This window comes from Coturnix japonica, chromosome 1 (genome assembly GCF_001577835.2).
Source record: "Coturnix japonica isolate 7356 chromosome 1, Coturnix japonica 2.1, whole genome shotgun sequence".
Classification (NCBI taxonomy): Eukaryota; Metazoa; Chordata; class Aves; order Galliformes; family Phasianidae; genus Coturnix; species Coturnix japonica.
Genome location: NC_029516.1, coordinates 78,337,884 through 78,356,131, shown reverse-complemented (window position 1 = coordinate 78,356,131; position 18,248 = coordinate 78,337,884). Strand labels below are relative to the sequence as shown.

Below are 18,248 nucleotides of genomic sequence, written 5' to 3'. Positions count from 1 at the left end.
CAAAAGGAGTTGAGCACATGATATGAAAATCTAGGCCTTCTGGTCACAAAAATGACTTAGAAAGAAAAGCACCTAGAGCTCTATGCCAGATGGTTTCCTGAGCTAGATTTGTTTAAAGTTAGCATGGACAGTTTACCCTACTCCACAGTTCTACAGAGTACATGAAGTCTTCTGATTGCCTCCGTCCATGGTTAGTTCTTTCTTGCATTGTAGAGTGCAAGCTACAGCATACCACAACACAAGTCTAACACAGCAGATGAGAAACTGGCATAGCTCTAACTCAAGTCTTACACATATGGAAAAAAAAAACCCAAAAAACACAAAAATCAACGGAGAGAAAAAGTGAGGATTTAGAAGATGTGACACACTGCCTTGATTTTGCTTATTTTTATCAAATATCAGTACTTCTCTAAAGCTTGCAGCTGGAGATTGGAACTTCCTTGTTAACCCTGATTTTAATGCTGCAGTATAATAGTATGCAATTAGAGCAAAACCAGCTAAGGTGGTATCAAGAACACCGACAAACACCTTTACCCCATCCCTTTCCTAATGCCATACTGAACAAAGATAAGACAAGACAGAGCTCCCTTTGGGAAATGCTAGCACCAAAACCACACTCAAATCACAGAGGCAGATCTACAATAAGAACACTCAACTCAAGAGCCCACTCAACTACTGGTCTCACTCAAAACTGAAGAGCTATCTATTACCTGCTTTTCTGACCATAAAATGACAAAGCAGCTCAGCACACCACAGAAACCTTGTCAGTAAGACACCAGGTAGATAAAAAATAATTTCTTCAACATCTGGTAACAGGAGTTGTAGCAGTTCTCAAGCTGTCAAAGATGAAGGCAGCGTAACCCCTGCTAACAGCAACCCTTAAAGGTGTCTCCCCTCCAACTATGAGAATATCCAAGTGTCTCCTTCCTCCAACAAAATTAACCTCATAAAAACCATAACATACATATAGCTGTGACTCATCAGAAGTACAAAACAATCAAAATAACTAAACCCTTGTTTATTTTTTAACTTAAATAAACACATGGGGATTCCCAGCTTCAGTGTTGCAGAATGTGGGATGGTTCTTGGACTCAAAGTTTTTAGGGCCACACTGCCAAGGAACTAATGAAACAGTGATGTATGATGTACACCAAGGCCATACCCAGACTGCATTTGGCTGATAACTGTTCCTCACTGTGTAGTTCTCGTAGTCAAGACACCAAATTTTTACCACTTTAACTCAGAAAATACAACTCCCCTTGAACATGTGTGTGTGTGTATATATATCAGTGTCTTTCCTTTGATGATTCCTGTGTGGGCTGTGTAAGACTGGTAGGTTCAAGCTTCTCATGCCTTTCTTCAGTCTTGGGATGAACTTAGCAAACTGGCCACACTCCAGCAAATGCACAGACACGTCCTTAATGTTTAGACACTATGATACTATTCACATGTTCAACTTCCTGGGGCATGCCATTGCTGTACTGGAGTGAGGCCAGGGTATTCAACACTTGTCAACCTTTAATCTTTGATCATAGTGCATACTTCACTTTATGTCAAAACAGCCTGGTTTCTTTTAATCAAATTCATGTTTTATCTACAGATATTTTTTACTTTATCTTATTAAAAGCTTGTATTTTTTTTTTCCTATAGAATAATTGTAATGTTTTTTAATGTTAAATTCTAGTTTTACTTATTTAAACTAATTCACCTTTATGGTCTATTAATAATTAAGACATAAAAATTTTGACCGGCACCCAGTGTAGTGATATCTTTCTCACTCTGATGTGGAAGCACAATTGATAGTTACTTTTACGAGCAACTCCCACAACGTGTTTGTTATGCAAATACCATGAAAAAGAATAAGTAATTTAAAAAAATTTGCATTGCTGGATGCAGCAGAGCTGGCAGAGCCTATAAGGGAAAACAGTGCAAGTGCACCACAGAGGATACACAACATAGCAACAGGAAAGGAGAGCAAATGACATGGCTAAGCCTTAGGGAAAGGGATCAAGCATAAGGATCCTGGGGAAGCTGTCATTTTATTATGGATAGGAAAAAAACAAATAAATAAATAGAAGAAATTAATAGAGCCTTATAATTAAGAGTGACCAGAGTGGCACTGCTACACTACCAGGATGATGTGGGAGAGAACTCTACTCCAAGATCTGGAGGAACAGGAAGCTGGTTAAGACTTCTGCAGAGGGAGGGCTGGTTTGGGTTGGCAGGACTATTTCTGAGAACTAGTGGAGAAACCAGCTTTCAAGCTCTGACCAGCTGCAGTCTGCAGAGCTCTAGACATGGGAATCAGAGAGAGGAGCAAACAATGTGAATAAATAGTCTGGCCAAATACAAATGATCTGGTCTCTGATGTAATGGAGATAGGGAAACCAAAGGACTAGAGACCTATGAGCAGTGGAAGACTAAAGTAGTTCGGGGCCAAATACAGAACTGCCCATGCTTTGCTAGCTCTGCTGCATGGAGTATAGAACAGGGTAATTGTAATTGGAGATACCAAATATGAGCAAAACAGTACTGTATGGGAATATTGTAATATGATCAACTGGAACCAGGAGCTAGTGGAATCAAAATAGATAGGGTCATAAGGGAACAAAGCAATCAGAGAGCTGAGCAGCCTCTGCCTAGAAGCATTACCCAAGACTGAATTCAGAGAGCATACGGCTCTAAACCTTAACTAAGTTATTCACTACCAGTACCTTTGTCCGGAACATTAAGCTTCTTCTTTTTGTGCTTATATTTGCTGACAATTTTTGGGAAAAAGTTCTTTCTCTTAGACTGGACTGAACCTACAGACAACATTAATAATACACACTTTTAATTAGCAGTTTTTTTAAAAAAGCTATAATAGTTACAGTATCTATTATATAACCTCTAATTCCACTAATGCAGGACACCATTTCACAGGGAAGCACAATCTAGAAAGTCTCCATTAGGACTCTTGGAGGCTTTCAGTGGGCTTCAGTAGGCTGTACTTCAACTCCCCAGTTGAAGAATGATCACTTTAAACTTTGTCCTACCATAAAAAAAAAGTTTTGTTTGTTTGAAGACATGCTCCCTTTTGGAAGTATAATGGGATAGAGGTAACTTTCTTCACAGCATCCCGTTGTGTTGATAACACCCTACTGTTCAACAACTGTTCAGTTGCTGCTGAACAGAGCTTGTGCAGTATCAAGGTCTTCTGTTTGCAGACTCCCCACTAAAGAGGCTGGAGGTGAACAAGATGTTGATAGAGGACATAGGCATGACAGTTGAACCTTTCAAACCAAAAATATGTTTCTTACCATGTTTCATCACACTAAACAGTACAACTGGCATTATTTCCTCCCTTGCTTTCCTTTCTTTTCCCCCAAGTAACTCAAGTCAAATTGACTTTATCTAGACCCACGGATTTTTCTTTCCCACCTTTACCCTTCTGATTCTTCTACCCCATCCCACTGTTGGGGAAGTGCATGAGTGACTGGACAGTAACTTACTTACCAGCCGGTGCCAATCCACCACTACATGCAAGAGTTAGGTTTGCTTTTTTGGTGACTAGAAATAAGTTTATAGTGAATGCAGAAACAAAAGCTCCCAGGGGAGAAAAGTGAGAGTGTGTACGGCTATTACCATTCCTACTTTGATAGCACTCTTTACTAGAAATAGTCCAAAGACAGTTTACATGACAGCAGCCAACAAAGCATACCACTAACACAGGTGATAAGGAAGCCATCCTTTGCCACACTAATGGGGTAAACTGCAGTACAGCAGCAAAGGCATCACAGATCAAAGACACAACAGATCTTCCTACACATTGCAAAGCTGTTTTTGTGGAGTTACTTTTCAGAAACAAACTACACTTATTTCCAAAGGTAAACAAGTCTTCAGGCTAGCTCAACCAGAGCTGTCTAAACAGAAGGGAGAAGAGCTGCAGATGAAAAGGTGACTGAAACCCTACCAAGAGGGCATCCTTCCTTTGTGGCAGGATCTGTATTTTGTCTGCCACAAACACCGACCTCCACTCTTCCTTATCCTTACAAGAAACCAGACATACATTGCCTACTGATACAAAACTGTAACTATGTAGTGATGTGCAAGCAAGACAAATACATGTTATGAATCTGTAGTTTTTGATCACTACCTATCTCTGTACATAAGGAATGAAGGAGGAAAATGTTTAGTACATGTAAAAAGGATAAGCTTTAGGCGAACAACATTCATAGAAACCAGGTTCCACTTCAATAATACTGAAAAAATACAGAGAAAGCAAGGTAAATTACCTTTGAAATTTTACAGCATGTCATCTCCAGACAACCTAATGCTCAAAACTGAGTCCCAAAATCACAAGCTAAGGTTGAAAGGAATGCCACAGAGAAGTCATTTTAAGTTGATGCTTTATTCCTAGTCCTAGAGGCCATAAAAAAATAAAAATACAGAAAATTCCTTTCATAAATAAACGTATACTACATTTTCCTCACCTTGCCTTCCAAAAACAAGAGCTTTGGTGAAGTGCTTAGTGTGTAAGTGAGCATTTCTACACAGCACACGACAGAAATAATGACTATGCTTGCTGCTCATTTTTGCAAATAAGTGTATTAGTGACTCACTGTAGACTGGTGGCTTCAGTGTGGTGGGATGTTTTGGCACATATTCCATTGGAAAGAAGAAAAATAAAATCAGTCACAGCTCCAGCAAAAGTTGGAGCAGGCCATCTGTACAGATTCAGAATGGCTGCATTTTTTAGCCCTTTTGTTACATTACTATAGTAGGTGCATAAGCCTAGTACCAAACCATTGGTGGGATTTACAGAAGGGTTGGGGCTTGTTCAGTTCTACTCCAACTGAAGACTCCTGCTAACATGATGGGAGCAGAATTTGGACAAATTTGAAACTCATGGGGAAAAAACAGCCTCTTTCATTTAATAAAGTCCAGCTCTACCCTTACACATGGACTTAAAACAGTTACATCACAGGGCCCCACCTGCATTTTTATATTGAAAGAACTACGTGAAGTGAGGACTGGGCAAAACAAGATAACGGAAGGGTTCAGTGGACACTGATCTACAGATTCCCTACTTCAGAGTAAAAAAATGTCCTGACAATCCTGTCTGTTTGAGTCAGGCAACAAATCAGGCTTATCTCCTTATTTAGCTTCCTGTAGCTAAACTTTAATCACATTTGACAGAAAATCAAATGTGGCACCCATGTCAGGCAGGGTAGAATATGGTTTTTTGTTTTGCTTTAAGGCATAGAGACCCAGTTATGAAACAAACGACCCACCTCCAAACCAAAAAAAAGAATCCTCTATTTTTATTTTCCAAACATCCTGTGGAAGTTTCAGTGTGCATCACTCCAATCTACTTTCCAGACTTCAGATGCAATTTAGTAAGCACTAAGCCAAAGTCTGTAGAAAATATACTTATTTGAAGACTGAGAATGCATGGGAAGTTTATGATTCTGCAGATGCTCATTCAGGAAAAGCTGGGCTCGATTTTAAAGAGAGCTTGCTAAACCTACCCTTAGTGATGATTATCTGTTTGAAAAGTACACACATAGGAGGCCTCAGCCACTAGAAGGCCCCATTTGTAATGGATGCCTCTTCTAAAGACGTTACACCAGAAGCAACTTCAAGAAAGAGCAAAGCAGCAGAGACAGCTCCACACAAGAGGACAAGACAGAGCACAGCAAAGTTAAGGTCTCTTATGTTCCAACACAGGGTGACATCCATAGAGTTGTACTGCCTCTTAACAGTTCATTCTCATCACACTGCAAGAATAAAATGCCTCTTCTGCTTTTGCTGAATTCTTACAGTATAAACACGGTAATTCAAAAAACCCGGAACCATTTCAAAGCAGTCTCCATCATTTTGCACAACATGTCTGCTTCCCATGCTTCCCTTTCACAGAAGACCGGTTTGTAGACCTGTATGCATAACACCACTGGAGGCCAGAATTCTCTAGATGTCTTTGGACTCACAGTTTGTAAGCAAGCTAATAGCATGTCTAGGCTGAATGGTCTGTCAGAAGACAACTAATTAATTTGGGAATTCAGCTTAATGGGTGTTTGGCGTAGCTGGAACTGTTTCCCCATAGATCTAGTAAGCTTGGTTGTGTGCAGTTTTGTTCAGGTTGTTCCAAATTCTCATTTTGCATACTAACCTTAAAAATTCTAAAAAATCTGGAAGAAAATGAATTAAAAGCCAACCCACTACCACAGAGTGCCTTCAATTTTAGCAATTTTTACTTTTCCTTTTAGATAGGAAAAAAAAAATAGAGAAAAAAAATAAAAGGTATGTTGGGAAGCTTTTCAGTTAGCTTTAGAGAGCTGAGCCTCAGTCTCCAGGGAGCTGGAATGACTGATGCAAGCTGCCAGCTCACTCAGCCAGCTGTTGTGAATTCAGCATTCACTGAAATTGGGAACAAATAGTGATATCTCAGCCTGGATTTATTTCAGGGCTGTGGTTATATGCTCACTGCATAAACACTGGTGTCACCATCAGATATTCCTGCCCCCGGGGCTGCTTGTTGCAACCCCACAGCTCAGTTGCTGGAAAAGTTCATGTGACTGCTGGCCATCTGCTTCAGCACAAAATCAGGTGGCTTAGCTTTGAGCCCTTATTGCCAGCTACAGGCAAATGCTCCACAGCCTCTTCCTCAGGGTTGTGCCAAATCTACTTGTATCAGGGTTGTGACCTGCCTGCAGTTATGCTTCTGACCTTCCCTTGAGACGCGGCTAAAATATTGCCAAGCTTTGTAATAGTGATGCGAACAAGGATAAAAACCATCTTGTACTTAGGAACCTAACAAAAAAAGCAGAATTTCAATTCTAGGTCACCTGGCTGGAAAGGCACCATATCATGAAATTAGAAAGAAAAACAGAACAACTCTGGGTCTGCCTTATTTTTTTCTTTTTTTAAAGGACATACAGACACCTGAACAGGTAAATACTGCAGCAAGAAATCCAAGCAGCTGCTATTACAGCTTCAATTGTCAGACCATTTTGTTCTCAAAGGATGTAGCTTAAAATACTGTTAAAAAATAATAAAGAATCATTCACACATATTAAAGAGGTTGTGTCAAATATATCCCATAATAAAAATATGAGAGTCAGAGCTCAGTTGATACTAACACAAGTCTAAATTTGCAAAAGTTTGACTGTTCCATATCTAATTATATAAATACAAGAGTCAATACCAAAATTGACATGCACTAGAAAAGAACAGCTGCTCAACCTTGCATATTCTAATGTAATTATTTTTGAAGCATTCAAAAAGCAAGGATCTAATCCAAGGTTGCCTGGCTAAAATACACATTCTGGATGTGAAAATCAGCCAGTCTATGATACTCTCATAGTAGCAGATCATGATGATTAGTGGTGCCAGGGTTGAAAAAGCATCTTCCCTAACATATATTCACTTCTCTACTACATCTGTTAAACAGGTTGCCTGTAAATAATACAGCCAGATGTGTCATGAGTTTTTCTTCCTTTATAACCCTCAGCAATGGAGCTGAGCAAACTCAAACCATTTTTATCAGAACAAACTGGCAATGGAGAGTTAAGATCTTGAGGGGAAAAAAAATAATCTGAGTTAATCGCATTTCACTCAGACACTTCTGGTATCCAACAATTTAATTTATAGAGTCTAAAGGCACGATTAAATGCAAAACTGCTTATAACTATTCTCCAAAAAACTTCAAAGTAACTTTTGGATGATTTGCCATTTTCTCCCTATTTTCCCCCAAGAAAACCTGACAAATCCACTTTTCTATCAAATATGCCCATTTTTGTTAAATTTGTTCACTGTGAGGAAATTATTTTGTGCACAATCTCCATCAAGTTATACTCAGCATGGAAATTAGAAGAATACAGCCTAAAATATATTCCAGGTGAGAACCAAGTAGTTTCAGTGCGATAAAAATGTTTTGACTGCACACTTTCCACACGTATAACAGCAAGGTAAGAAGATATAAATTTCTGAGCTTGTCAAAGCATTGTTATTAAGAACATACTGCACACTAATTTACCTTTGTTGGATTTTGGTTGTTCAGATGAGCCGCTTCCAACCTTTCTCTTTTTCCTTGGAACAGATGAATTTTTCCTGTCAAAGGTAATAGGACTGTATTGAGGGAGGCTGTTGAATTTCTTTTCAAATTCTTCTTCCAACTTTGCTAAGCTAAAGGGGAAACAAAACCAATCAAATTAAATGTAGCTGCGTTTCCGGAGAAAAAATACGCTATGAATACATGTGCATACACACATATACATGTATATACATTGAGAAGAAAAAGATGCACACATACTGTAAACAAACTATAATATATTAATCCAGCATTGTGATAAGTACGTATAATTCAGCTTCTGTATTTGTACTTGAGTACAAAGATTTGTTTGATCTCTACTCAGCAGTACATGGACAAAGCACACCTGGCATGCATCACCAGGGCAAACGTAGGCAGCCCCCAATGGAGAAGAAGCTATGTGGACACAGGGAAGTAAGGGGAGAAAGGAGCAATTCCAATGGTAGCGAGTGGTGAGGACCCAGGAGACAGATGCTCTAGTGCTGAAAGGTCATCATGAAGGGAGAAAAAAGATTTAAGAGGAGCGGGTAAAAGTAAAAACAGCTCTTTGAGTAGACAGAAGATCAGGTGGGGTAAGGAACAAGGATAACCAATACCTTCTTCAGCACATCATCTCCACAGATTATTGCTTCTGCCTTTACAGAGCCCACTGAACAATATTCATTAACGGCATGGCTAAATCAGGAAGCAACATCTATAAACGTGTATTTTTCCCACCCAGCCAGACAACTATGGTAGAACAGTATTTGGCAAATATATTATTACACAGTTTTCATAACAACCTTGAATACGTTATTTGAAATCAGATTTTTTTTTTTTTTCTTTTTTTTTGGCTAGGAGATGCATTTGGTTTTCATGCCTTAAGGTGACCTAAAAGTTTCCCAATTTTTTATTGAAGATTTGGATAATTACAAAGTTCATATGCAGTGCACTAATAATACAAGGCGTACCACTAGTTTTGTTCCAAACAAGAGAATGCTTGGTGACTTTCATCAATTTAACACCTTTGCTGCAGAGTGAGCTGCAGCTATATTTCCTATAGAACAGGCTATAAAAGGGGCATAAGAAAGGCTGGAACAAAAGAAACGCATTATAGTTTTAAGCATGAAGCATGGAAAATCTACTCCTTTTTAAATTCATTTTCACCCCTTTGAATTCAGATAACTGGAAGTCTTCAAGAATTTGCAAGTTAGTATGAACGGCCAACCAGATTTAACAGCTACAGCCTGCAGTTAAATAAGTCTGTTAGTACTCTTATAAAAAGTATTATTCATATAGTAGAAGAGTAATTCTGTGCAGCTTTACTAAATTTCAGTGCATTTGAAATCATTAATTATTCTTCTGGTATACTTAATTACTGCATATACATCTTGCCTTCACAGAGGCAAAATGGTGTATTTAGCACAATTATTTGCAAATATTAGAACGGTACTTAGTTTTCTTCTGTCAGCAATTTCAAGTGGGCAAAGAAATCTCTTTTTTTCTTAGTCTAATTCTGTTTGCTCTGCTTGAACACCTACACACAACTTCAAATAGTGTTTTTAATAAAGTGCTTTGAAAATATCATTAACCCTCTTCATCTCTTGAGCAGGTAAATATTGTAGTTTGTTGGGTTTTTTTAAGCAAGTTAGCAAATAATGTCATTCAAATTTGCTTACATTAGTGACAAACAGGAAAGACCTCAGAGAAATTACTTTGGTATATAACCAACAGGAATCTAGAGCATAACACAACCAAACAGGATTGGCAATTTTCAGGAATTCTATCTTATTCTGATTCTGTAGTTTAAAATGTTTGAGTGTTAGATATTCACTAACTGCTATGGGAAGACTCGCTCTTAAGTTACCAGGCTGACTTTGATAAAACTCTGAACAGTGTTAAACTGCAACTTACCCAAAAACAAAATCTTCCTTTGGCTTAGGCCTTTTCAGTTTTTTGTTCCCGCTTGTCCCACTTTGGGAAAAAGCCCAGTTTTCTTCATTCCAGCATCCTTCATGATCTGAGGAGTTGCCTTTTCCTGAGCTTCTTTTTCCTGGGATGAAGGCAGAAAATTGTTTCTCATCTTAGAAAAATGTGCTAAGGTGGACTCAGTAGGAACTTGCACACCCATTCATCAATGCAATCTATGATGTCTGACCTTTTTGAAGGGGTTACAAAACAATCCTTCTTCCCCTTCCAGAACAAGATAAACAAATTGTTGGCAACTTCTTTTTCTTTGGTTTTTTTTTTTTTTTCTTTCCCCCCCTTTATAAATATATTCTACCTTCAAAATCAGGATCCCCTGAGGTATGACGGAAGACAAAGAAATGAGTAGATTTACAGTAATAAACTCACCTAAATTACAAATATCTTTTTTTTCCATTTGCATTTTGAAGAATTACCCACCTAAATCTACTATTTGGAAAAATACATTTCAGTATAGCTCATGAAAATTTCTGGAAGCTTTCAGTCTCAAATGTAATCTTCCACAAGGCAAAGTTTTCTTGCTCACCACCTACAGCAAAACTAACAACCGAAGGGAAAGTGCAACATATCTGCTTTTTGTAGGATGAATAACTGTGCTCATAGCCACAGCTTCAAGGGATGTTTACGCAGAAAGCAATTGTTCGGGGTTATACACAACACAGGTCCTACGGACTTCTATTAGCAGGCTGATGAATCAACTGGACAAGCCTTCAGTCAAAAAGCTAAATCTCAGGTCATGAAAGACAAAATCAAAGAGGCTTAGATAAATAGGAACACGGACCGTAGGACTCAAAGATGACGTACCATGGACTATGAAGCCCCCAAGCCCAGCATTTCAGGCAATCAGACACACAAACCCCATCACACACTTCTTAAACTCCAGTTTAAACATAAACTGTTGCTCTTCCTCCCACTCCAGGCAGACTTTTGTGGTTCATGCCGTAAACAAAGCAGTCAAAACCACCCACCTCTGTCCACGTTAGCACGCAGAGACGTAAGCATGCCCTCTGACACCAGAGTTTTATAAAGAGCACCTTTGCAAGATCTCTCTGATTTCCTGGAGCCACAGGTTTCTATTTTTTTAACACAGTCACTGTCCTCAGTTTTGACCTGTTCTGGTAAGCTCTGGGGCACCACCTCCTCTGTTGGGGTCAGTGGTTCCACTTTAATGTTATCGGAAGCCTCACAGGGTACTTCCTTGTTGGCTGTAATACTAAGGAAATCAGGAGGCTTTGATTCTTTGGTGGTCTCCATGAGTTTCTCCTTTGATGCCTTCTTCTCTTTAGATTTCACTTTTTTCTTTGGTGATTTTGTATCCAACATGCTTCCCTTCACATTTGAGGATGGGCGGGCTTTTTTGCGTGGAGTTTCTTCAAGTCTCTCAGCACCCCAGTCTCCTTTTGCAACAGCTTCAATTGTATACATTACACTCTCAATGTCCGACTCGGAGGACTGTCTCTTTTTACAAGTCTTTTTAGGGGTGGATTTTTCATTTGAGTGCCGGTCCAACTTATTTTTCTTCTTCTTCTTCTTCAACTTTTCTGGCTTGCCCAGCCCAAGGATACTCATTTCAGCTAACGAAAGCTCTGGAGAACGGCACATGTAATCCTTTGTGTTATCATTTCTCTCAAAAGGATTGCTATCCTTAAGAAGACTAGTAAAATCACTGCATTTTACAGTTTCTAATTCCTCAGCTTTTGTCTCATCCCAGTTTTGTAATGTCTCTGATAGTTCCATTTTTCCTGTACAGGAGTCCTTTATTGTTGTCTTCTCCAGTTCCTCCAATTCCATTTCTGGAACTTCCCTTGTCACATCTTCTGATACTTCCACTTTTATTTTCCCAGGTTCTTTCATTTTTACCCCTTCCGAAGCAAGGCACATCTAAAGTGAGTTAAAAATAGTTACTATTAAATAAACATCAACTGTTAACGTTACTTACCTGTATTAACGGGAGAGCTACACAGGAAATCTCTCTAGGATCCTAACTTATGATAGCAAATTATGCTGAAGAATAATACTGAAAAAATGCTGAAGCTCTAATGAAACAAATTAAATAAGACTGGCGGATTCTATTGCTCTAAAAGATAATAACAACAACAAAAACCCTACAGAAAAGAATAATACTCTTAGTTGTGTTTCCACAGTCCTTCAAATCCCTTTTATATATCCTTGAAAGACATTGCTAGACTGATTTTTCAGAATGTCCCAAGTAAAATGGAACAATACAGTATGTCACTATCACCATGGTCAAGCTACTTGAAATCTCAGTCATATCCCTACCAGTTTAAAAATATCTCCACAAACAATTCTCTCCTCCATTTACCAAATGGCCTCCAAAAGGGAATAAAAAAAAGTTGATCAAATCTCAGCAATCATTTTCCTTTATTTGAGCGTGCAAAATAATTTGGAAGATACTATAAAAGCCTCCCAGATCTCTATTCTAATGTCACAGTTATCCTGCAAAGAACTGCAAAGCAGTAGTTGCCATGGTTATCTCCTCCTGGAGATAATGTTAATGGAAACCAAAACAGTTCATTCTGTCTGAAGAACAGTGATATTCAAAAGCAGAGCTGTAACAAAGTCCTCAAACTGCCATGTTCCTTCAGCAATGACTTGGAAGGCGCATACAGTTTTGAATCATTTGTAAGCCATGCTGATGCTGCTATAGAGGCTAGTACTTTGCAGCATCAAGCAGTTGTCCTTGGGAAGGCAGGTTTTCTTCTTATTGTTTCTCTTACAACTTCCTAAGCTGAACTCCAACTTTTATTTTGTTTCCAACACAACTGTAAACTGAACAGTCACCTGGAGTGAAATGAGATGGGAGAGACTTGCTTTGAACCAGACATCAGTAGTGTCTCTATCCTGTAGCTCAGGCCACAGGCCACATGGTCAGAATGGACGTACTCTGCAAGTCACTGCGTTTTCCTCAGATCAATTTCAGATTTCTCAAATTTTTGCTAAGAGATCACTCACACCAATATATAACACGAACGACAGAACTCTGACATAAGAATTGAAGCAATTCAAATGGAGACTGCATAAGCCTTTGACTATCAGGGATTTGTACTTCTCATCAGCTGTAACATGGACACTTATAAGTCTCCAAATTGATTGCTAATTTGAAGAAATCTTCACATATAGCGCCCAAGATGAAAAAATTTATACTTCGATAAGCTACAGAGTAATTATAACTGTGGCAATGTACTGCCTTGCAGACCTGGGCAATCAACATCATTAACTTCTCTGTCCCACTGCACCTGTAGTAATTAGTCATCAGTATTTTAATACTACCTCTGCCAGTTGAAATAATGCTGATGTTCCACACTGCTTTGTTAAATCAGGACCTGAATGGGATGTACTTGAAGATATCTAAAGAAACAAAGGAGAAGAATAAAGAAAAACATCATTTCACCAGAATAATTCTATGTTTATCACGTATCATCTGAAAGGATTATTTCCTTCCTCTTGACAAAATGCATTCATAAGATTATATAAGCATATCAAAAAGAAGCACATATATACACGTGTTCTATTACAAATAAAACCTCACTACGACACTGCACCAGTAGAGAATACCATGGACATTAAAAGCCATTTCCAGATTTGGGGATCTTCTTGACAGGATTCTCTCTAGAGGATGAACTGAAGCACATATTTCTCACATGTAAATAGACTCCAGGGACTCTGTTAGGGCACTGCATCAACCTATACCAGCACACAGCTTGGATGTTTCTTACAATTGCTTCCTTGGAAAGAACTGGAATTCTATGAACTGATGAACTAAAGCACTTGTTTTCATCAGTTTTTCAGTTTCTTTTTCAGAAAACTGAGTTCTCTCTTTGTTTTCACCTGTTTTTCAGGGTTGTTTTTGTTTTTTCAGATTTTTCAGAAAAAATGAGTTTCAGCTCAATTTTTACTGCTTCATACCAACATGGGCCTAAAAACCTCCATTGTAGAAATCACACTCATCACTACCATACAGGAAAGAGCAAAAAGACTTCAGAATGCCATCTCTGTGCCTCCCAAACTATGACAATTCTGGCTCAGGTCTCTGATTGATGCTTGCAGCCAGGCACTGTTAGTGTTGCAAGCACCCTGCAGTACAAGAGAGGCCTCCTTGCCTCCTGGAAGTGACATGCACCCGGACACTGCCATCTCCCTGCACTCAAGGCTGAAGACAAAGCGTGCATTCAGGCAGTGCACAAGGCCTAGCAGAGCTGATCAGCAGCAGCCTGCAGCATGGCTGCTCCAACTGTTTTTAGAGCTTAGAAATTCTTAGAAATCTTTAGGAAAGCATTATATCTGCTTTCACATTTTATCACCATCTGTGAAATACAGAAAATGAAGGCACAGAGCAGGGAAAAAATAAGATAAAATTGGTGAATCCACATAAGAGAGATGTAGGAGAAGCGGAGCTGAATGCTGAAGCTGACAGGCTCCCACGCTCAGGAGCAGCATGCAAACAGCAGTCCAGCCCCCTCCAGTGCACAGCATCTGCGGTTTGGAGTTACAGCAGCACAGCACAAATACCTGCCAAATGAACCTGTAAACTTAGGATGCCCTGGAGATGATGTGAGCATAATTTATGTGGGATACTCCAAACCAGGTCCTAAACTACTATCTGAAAAGTTAAGCTGAATCGTCCAATTGTCCAATTTCAATCCAGCATCATAGATATCTCCAAAAACCAGCCAACAAACAAAAGAAGAATAAAATCAGCAGCTCTAATCTACTACAAGAACTAGAGATAAGGAAGATATGCTTAGTATTCCTTTGCCACTTCAAATCAGAGCCTTTAAAGCTAATTTTGTATATTTAATTAGCCTTGTATGAATCTATCTGCATAATAGTTGAGACAGAGATCGTGGAAACTGTCCAACATGCTGAAGCCGCACTGACACACTCAAGCTTTACTTGTTCCATAAAGTGCAGCACTAACCCTGCACTCTTGTGGACAGGCTCCTGCACTTCCCTGCACTTGGTTCTTCATAGTCATATCGTAACTCTGAATGGTGACTTCCAAAAGTCAGGCTGGATTCAATAGCCCTGCTACAGAACAGTACTTCTGTCTCACAACAAAGCACACCTCTGAAACTTCTAGAGTCTCCAATTCAGTGTTATAACCCTTTCTGCTGTCCCAGGGCTGCAGAAGTCACTGATCATAGCTAAGGTTAATGACCCTTGCATTGGCACTGCTGATAATGTTGCAGCACACATGAACAAACAGTATTCCTGCCAGAGATTGCCTCTAGGGTAAGGTAAATTTTCTTCTACTTGTGTAAGTCCTCAAAGTTAATCTTCCTAGTAGCATTACCATCCTTGCATGGCATGAAATACCATGAGAGGGATTAGCCTCAGCAACAAGAACATATGCATGGATACTGCTAGAAAAGATCCAAAGAACCACTTTCCTCATTGAAGCAGGAAATCATTTTGAAAACAACAACAAAAAATAGATGAGCAAAGTGGTAGGAACCTCCCTTACTCACTTGGAAAGCAGCATATCATTTTTATTTGCAGCATATAATTTTAACATTTGTAGGCCAAGCCTCAGAAGTTTGATTTATCCATATCAAAGAGGAGACCTCTACAAGGTTGCACTGAAAACTCATAAATTTTCTAGGATCTTGGGAGACCTTGCTTTGTATTCTTGATTTCTACTGACAACTGTCAGTTTCATAATTCAATATACTACTTCAGTGTCCAAGTCTTCATACAGATTCCTGGATGATCTCAGTGTTTACTTTTCTCCTCTTATTCTTGGGTCCCCAATGCAGCAATACACCTTCCAGTCTCTATAATAAAACTTCACGTTTTGAATCCTCCCCATTAAAAAGAACGCAATTGTCTTGTCTTTGCTGTTGTCCTAGGCTCAGTTTTATTAGTGTTAGAAGGTTCATAATCCTGAAAGTAGATTATAAATTCTGTATGGCATCCAATAAATGATGCAGGTTCCCCAGGCCCGGTGCAGCTGCCTAACTCTCTAGCTATCTGACTGCTTACTGAGTTATGCCTCTGGAAATACTGAGTTTAATGCAAGCCTTATACAACTCATGTTCTGAGGGGAGAAAAACCACACATCTTCTCATTGTGCTGTTAATGGGTATAAATTTTACCTCTGCCAACTGGAAGAGTGCCGACTTCCCACAGTGCTTTACTGGCTCAGGATTTGACAGCTGGGAAGTATTTGATGAAATCTAGGTTTTAAATGAACAGAGGAGAAAATATTTTAGTGTTAATGAGGAAAAAAAGAAAGGGAGAAAAACAGTGAAGAAAGAATTAGCTAAATCTGTCACTTTCCGATCTTTCTGGCAAAAGGCTCTACTTCAAATTAGCAATCCCATTCAAAAAACACTTAACAGGCATTTAGAAGTTAGTAGAACATAAGCACCAATAATATTCTGATCACGCTGTGTTTTTTATGTCACTCCAAGTGAACAAAACATACCTAAAAGCATGAACTGTGGTGCTCAGTGTTCAATAAAATTCTAGTGAAAAGCCCAGGTATTATTTGGTCAGATATAGAGGAAGACTATTTGTTTTCACAGGCACTGGATGTTCATTTCATCTCCTTTCTTCAGGAAAGAATGCCCTTACATTTGGAGATCAGCTTTCTATACAGATGTTGCTGTGCCAGTACCAGTGCTTGGTAAATAACTCTCCCTGCATTTCAGAACTGCTTTTGCTGCCAAACTGTTCTGACCTGCTTTCAAGTGCAGCATTATGTTAGTGAACTCATAATAATTATCCATTATTTCTTGCATTTTATTTTGTCTGGCATGGCATTACATGGCCTGGAAGTCTTGGAAAACCTTTGGATAGGGACAAAGACCACCAGTGTTAATTTGCCATCTGCCTCATTATAAAAAAACCAAAAACATACATGACCATTACCTTTTGGATGGAAAAGTTATCAAATTAGCCTCTTTTTATTTAATTTTGTTGTTGTTTTTAACTGGATTATTTGAACAGCTTTTCTGTGGTCAAGGAGATTCATTATATATAAAATATAATATATATATATATATATAAATTATGAAAAATCCTGAAATAATAATAATAATAATAATTATTATTATTATTAATTATTAATTAATTAATTAAATAAAAAAATAATTATTATTATTTTACTGCCAGCCACCAAAGATCTGTCGAGTAATATTTGACCATGAATTATTATTTTAGCAATAAGCTAAAACAATTGAAAATCCTGCTTCTCCCTTGGTGCAGCTCAGTGAACCACACTCAGGATCCCAAGACTCCTTGGGCACTGCATTTCATGGGAAGAGAGCTTTACATTTTCCTCTTTCTCCTGTAATACATTCTCAGTTCTTAATGGTTCCTTCAGCACAGTATGAATGGTAGAAAAGGAACATTCACACATTCAAGTGCAACCTGAGAATATCCATGCGTATCTTGCCTTCTGATGCACAGTGTGAGAAAAGAGGAAAAAAACTAAGTTTTGACAATAGGCTGGGCACTCTTAACAAAATGTGAGAACGTTGTAGTACCAATTAGAAGAGGGGGAGGCAAAATTCTTCTTTAGTCAGAACATACTGACAGAATCTCACTGTCTCAGTTTCACGGTATTTTGAGCAAAGTTTTGGATTCAAGATTTCTGTTCTGCAGAAGCCTTTAATGGAAAGGGTTGCCATCAAGTCTACTAAAGGTGAGTATGTGAGAACATAGCAAGGAAAAAGTCATCCTCAAACAAACTTTCTTTTTTATTATTTTTTAAACAATGATAAGCTAGCAAGGAGAAATCTACTCTACTGAATGCTGGATATGACTGTACATGTTCCAGTTAAATAACCTAGAGGAAAGCTTCAGAAGAGCAGCTGTAAGTGAAGAGTTTGGGCTTTTCAGCTTCATTTTGTTTAAGATGTTTGTACCAGCAGTTCTACTGCTGTTACTCTCTGGAAGCTTTATCTATGTTCAATAAATGATAAAACTTGATGAAAGTAAGCCTAAAAGGTATTAATGTCTCTTTTCTGCAGAGCAGTCATCACCATCTGTTTGCATTTGCCAAACACACATCCAAGTAAGACCAAGAGAGCAAGGGGCCCCATCTGCTCTGCTTCCTTCACACGGCAAGGAGAACAACAGCAAGCAGCACATGTGAGTAGGCAGCTTGCAAACAACCGTCATGCCAAGTAGCACAACCCACTGCTGAGAAATTACTGGCCTATATACTGGCTTTCCACAAAGGTAG

At 38.7% G+C, this 18,248-nt stretch overlaps 1 protein-coding gene across 13 annotated transcripts in view; it reads right to left on the bottom strand.

The window, feature by feature from the left end:
• The window catches only part of BBX (BBX high mobility group box domain containing), a 136,228-nt gene that overhangs the window by 22,553 nt on the left and 95,427 nt on the right, over positions 1–18,248 (bottom strand). For 11 of the 13 annotated variants that reach the window (XM_015877871.2, XM_015877881.2, XM_032447975.1 and 8 more), the window contains 6 exons: positions 16,153–16,233; positions 13,328–13,405; positions 11,005–11,917; positions 9,965–10,103; positions 8,018–8,166; positions 2,715–2,804 (listed from right to left, as the gene is read on the bottom strand). In XM_015877871.2, the coding sequence (XP_015733357.1) occupies positions 2,715–2,804; positions 8,018–8,166; positions 9,965–10,103; positions 11,005–11,917; positions 13,328–13,405; positions 16,153–16,233 (1,450 nt within the window). The remainder of the gene's footprint in view (positions 1–2,714; positions 2,805–8,017; positions 8,167–9,964; positions 10,104–11,004; positions 11,918–13,327; positions 13,406–16,152; positions 16,234–18,248) is intronic. The other 2 variants (XM_015877935.2, XM_015877925.2) reach the window with 2 other exon arrangements.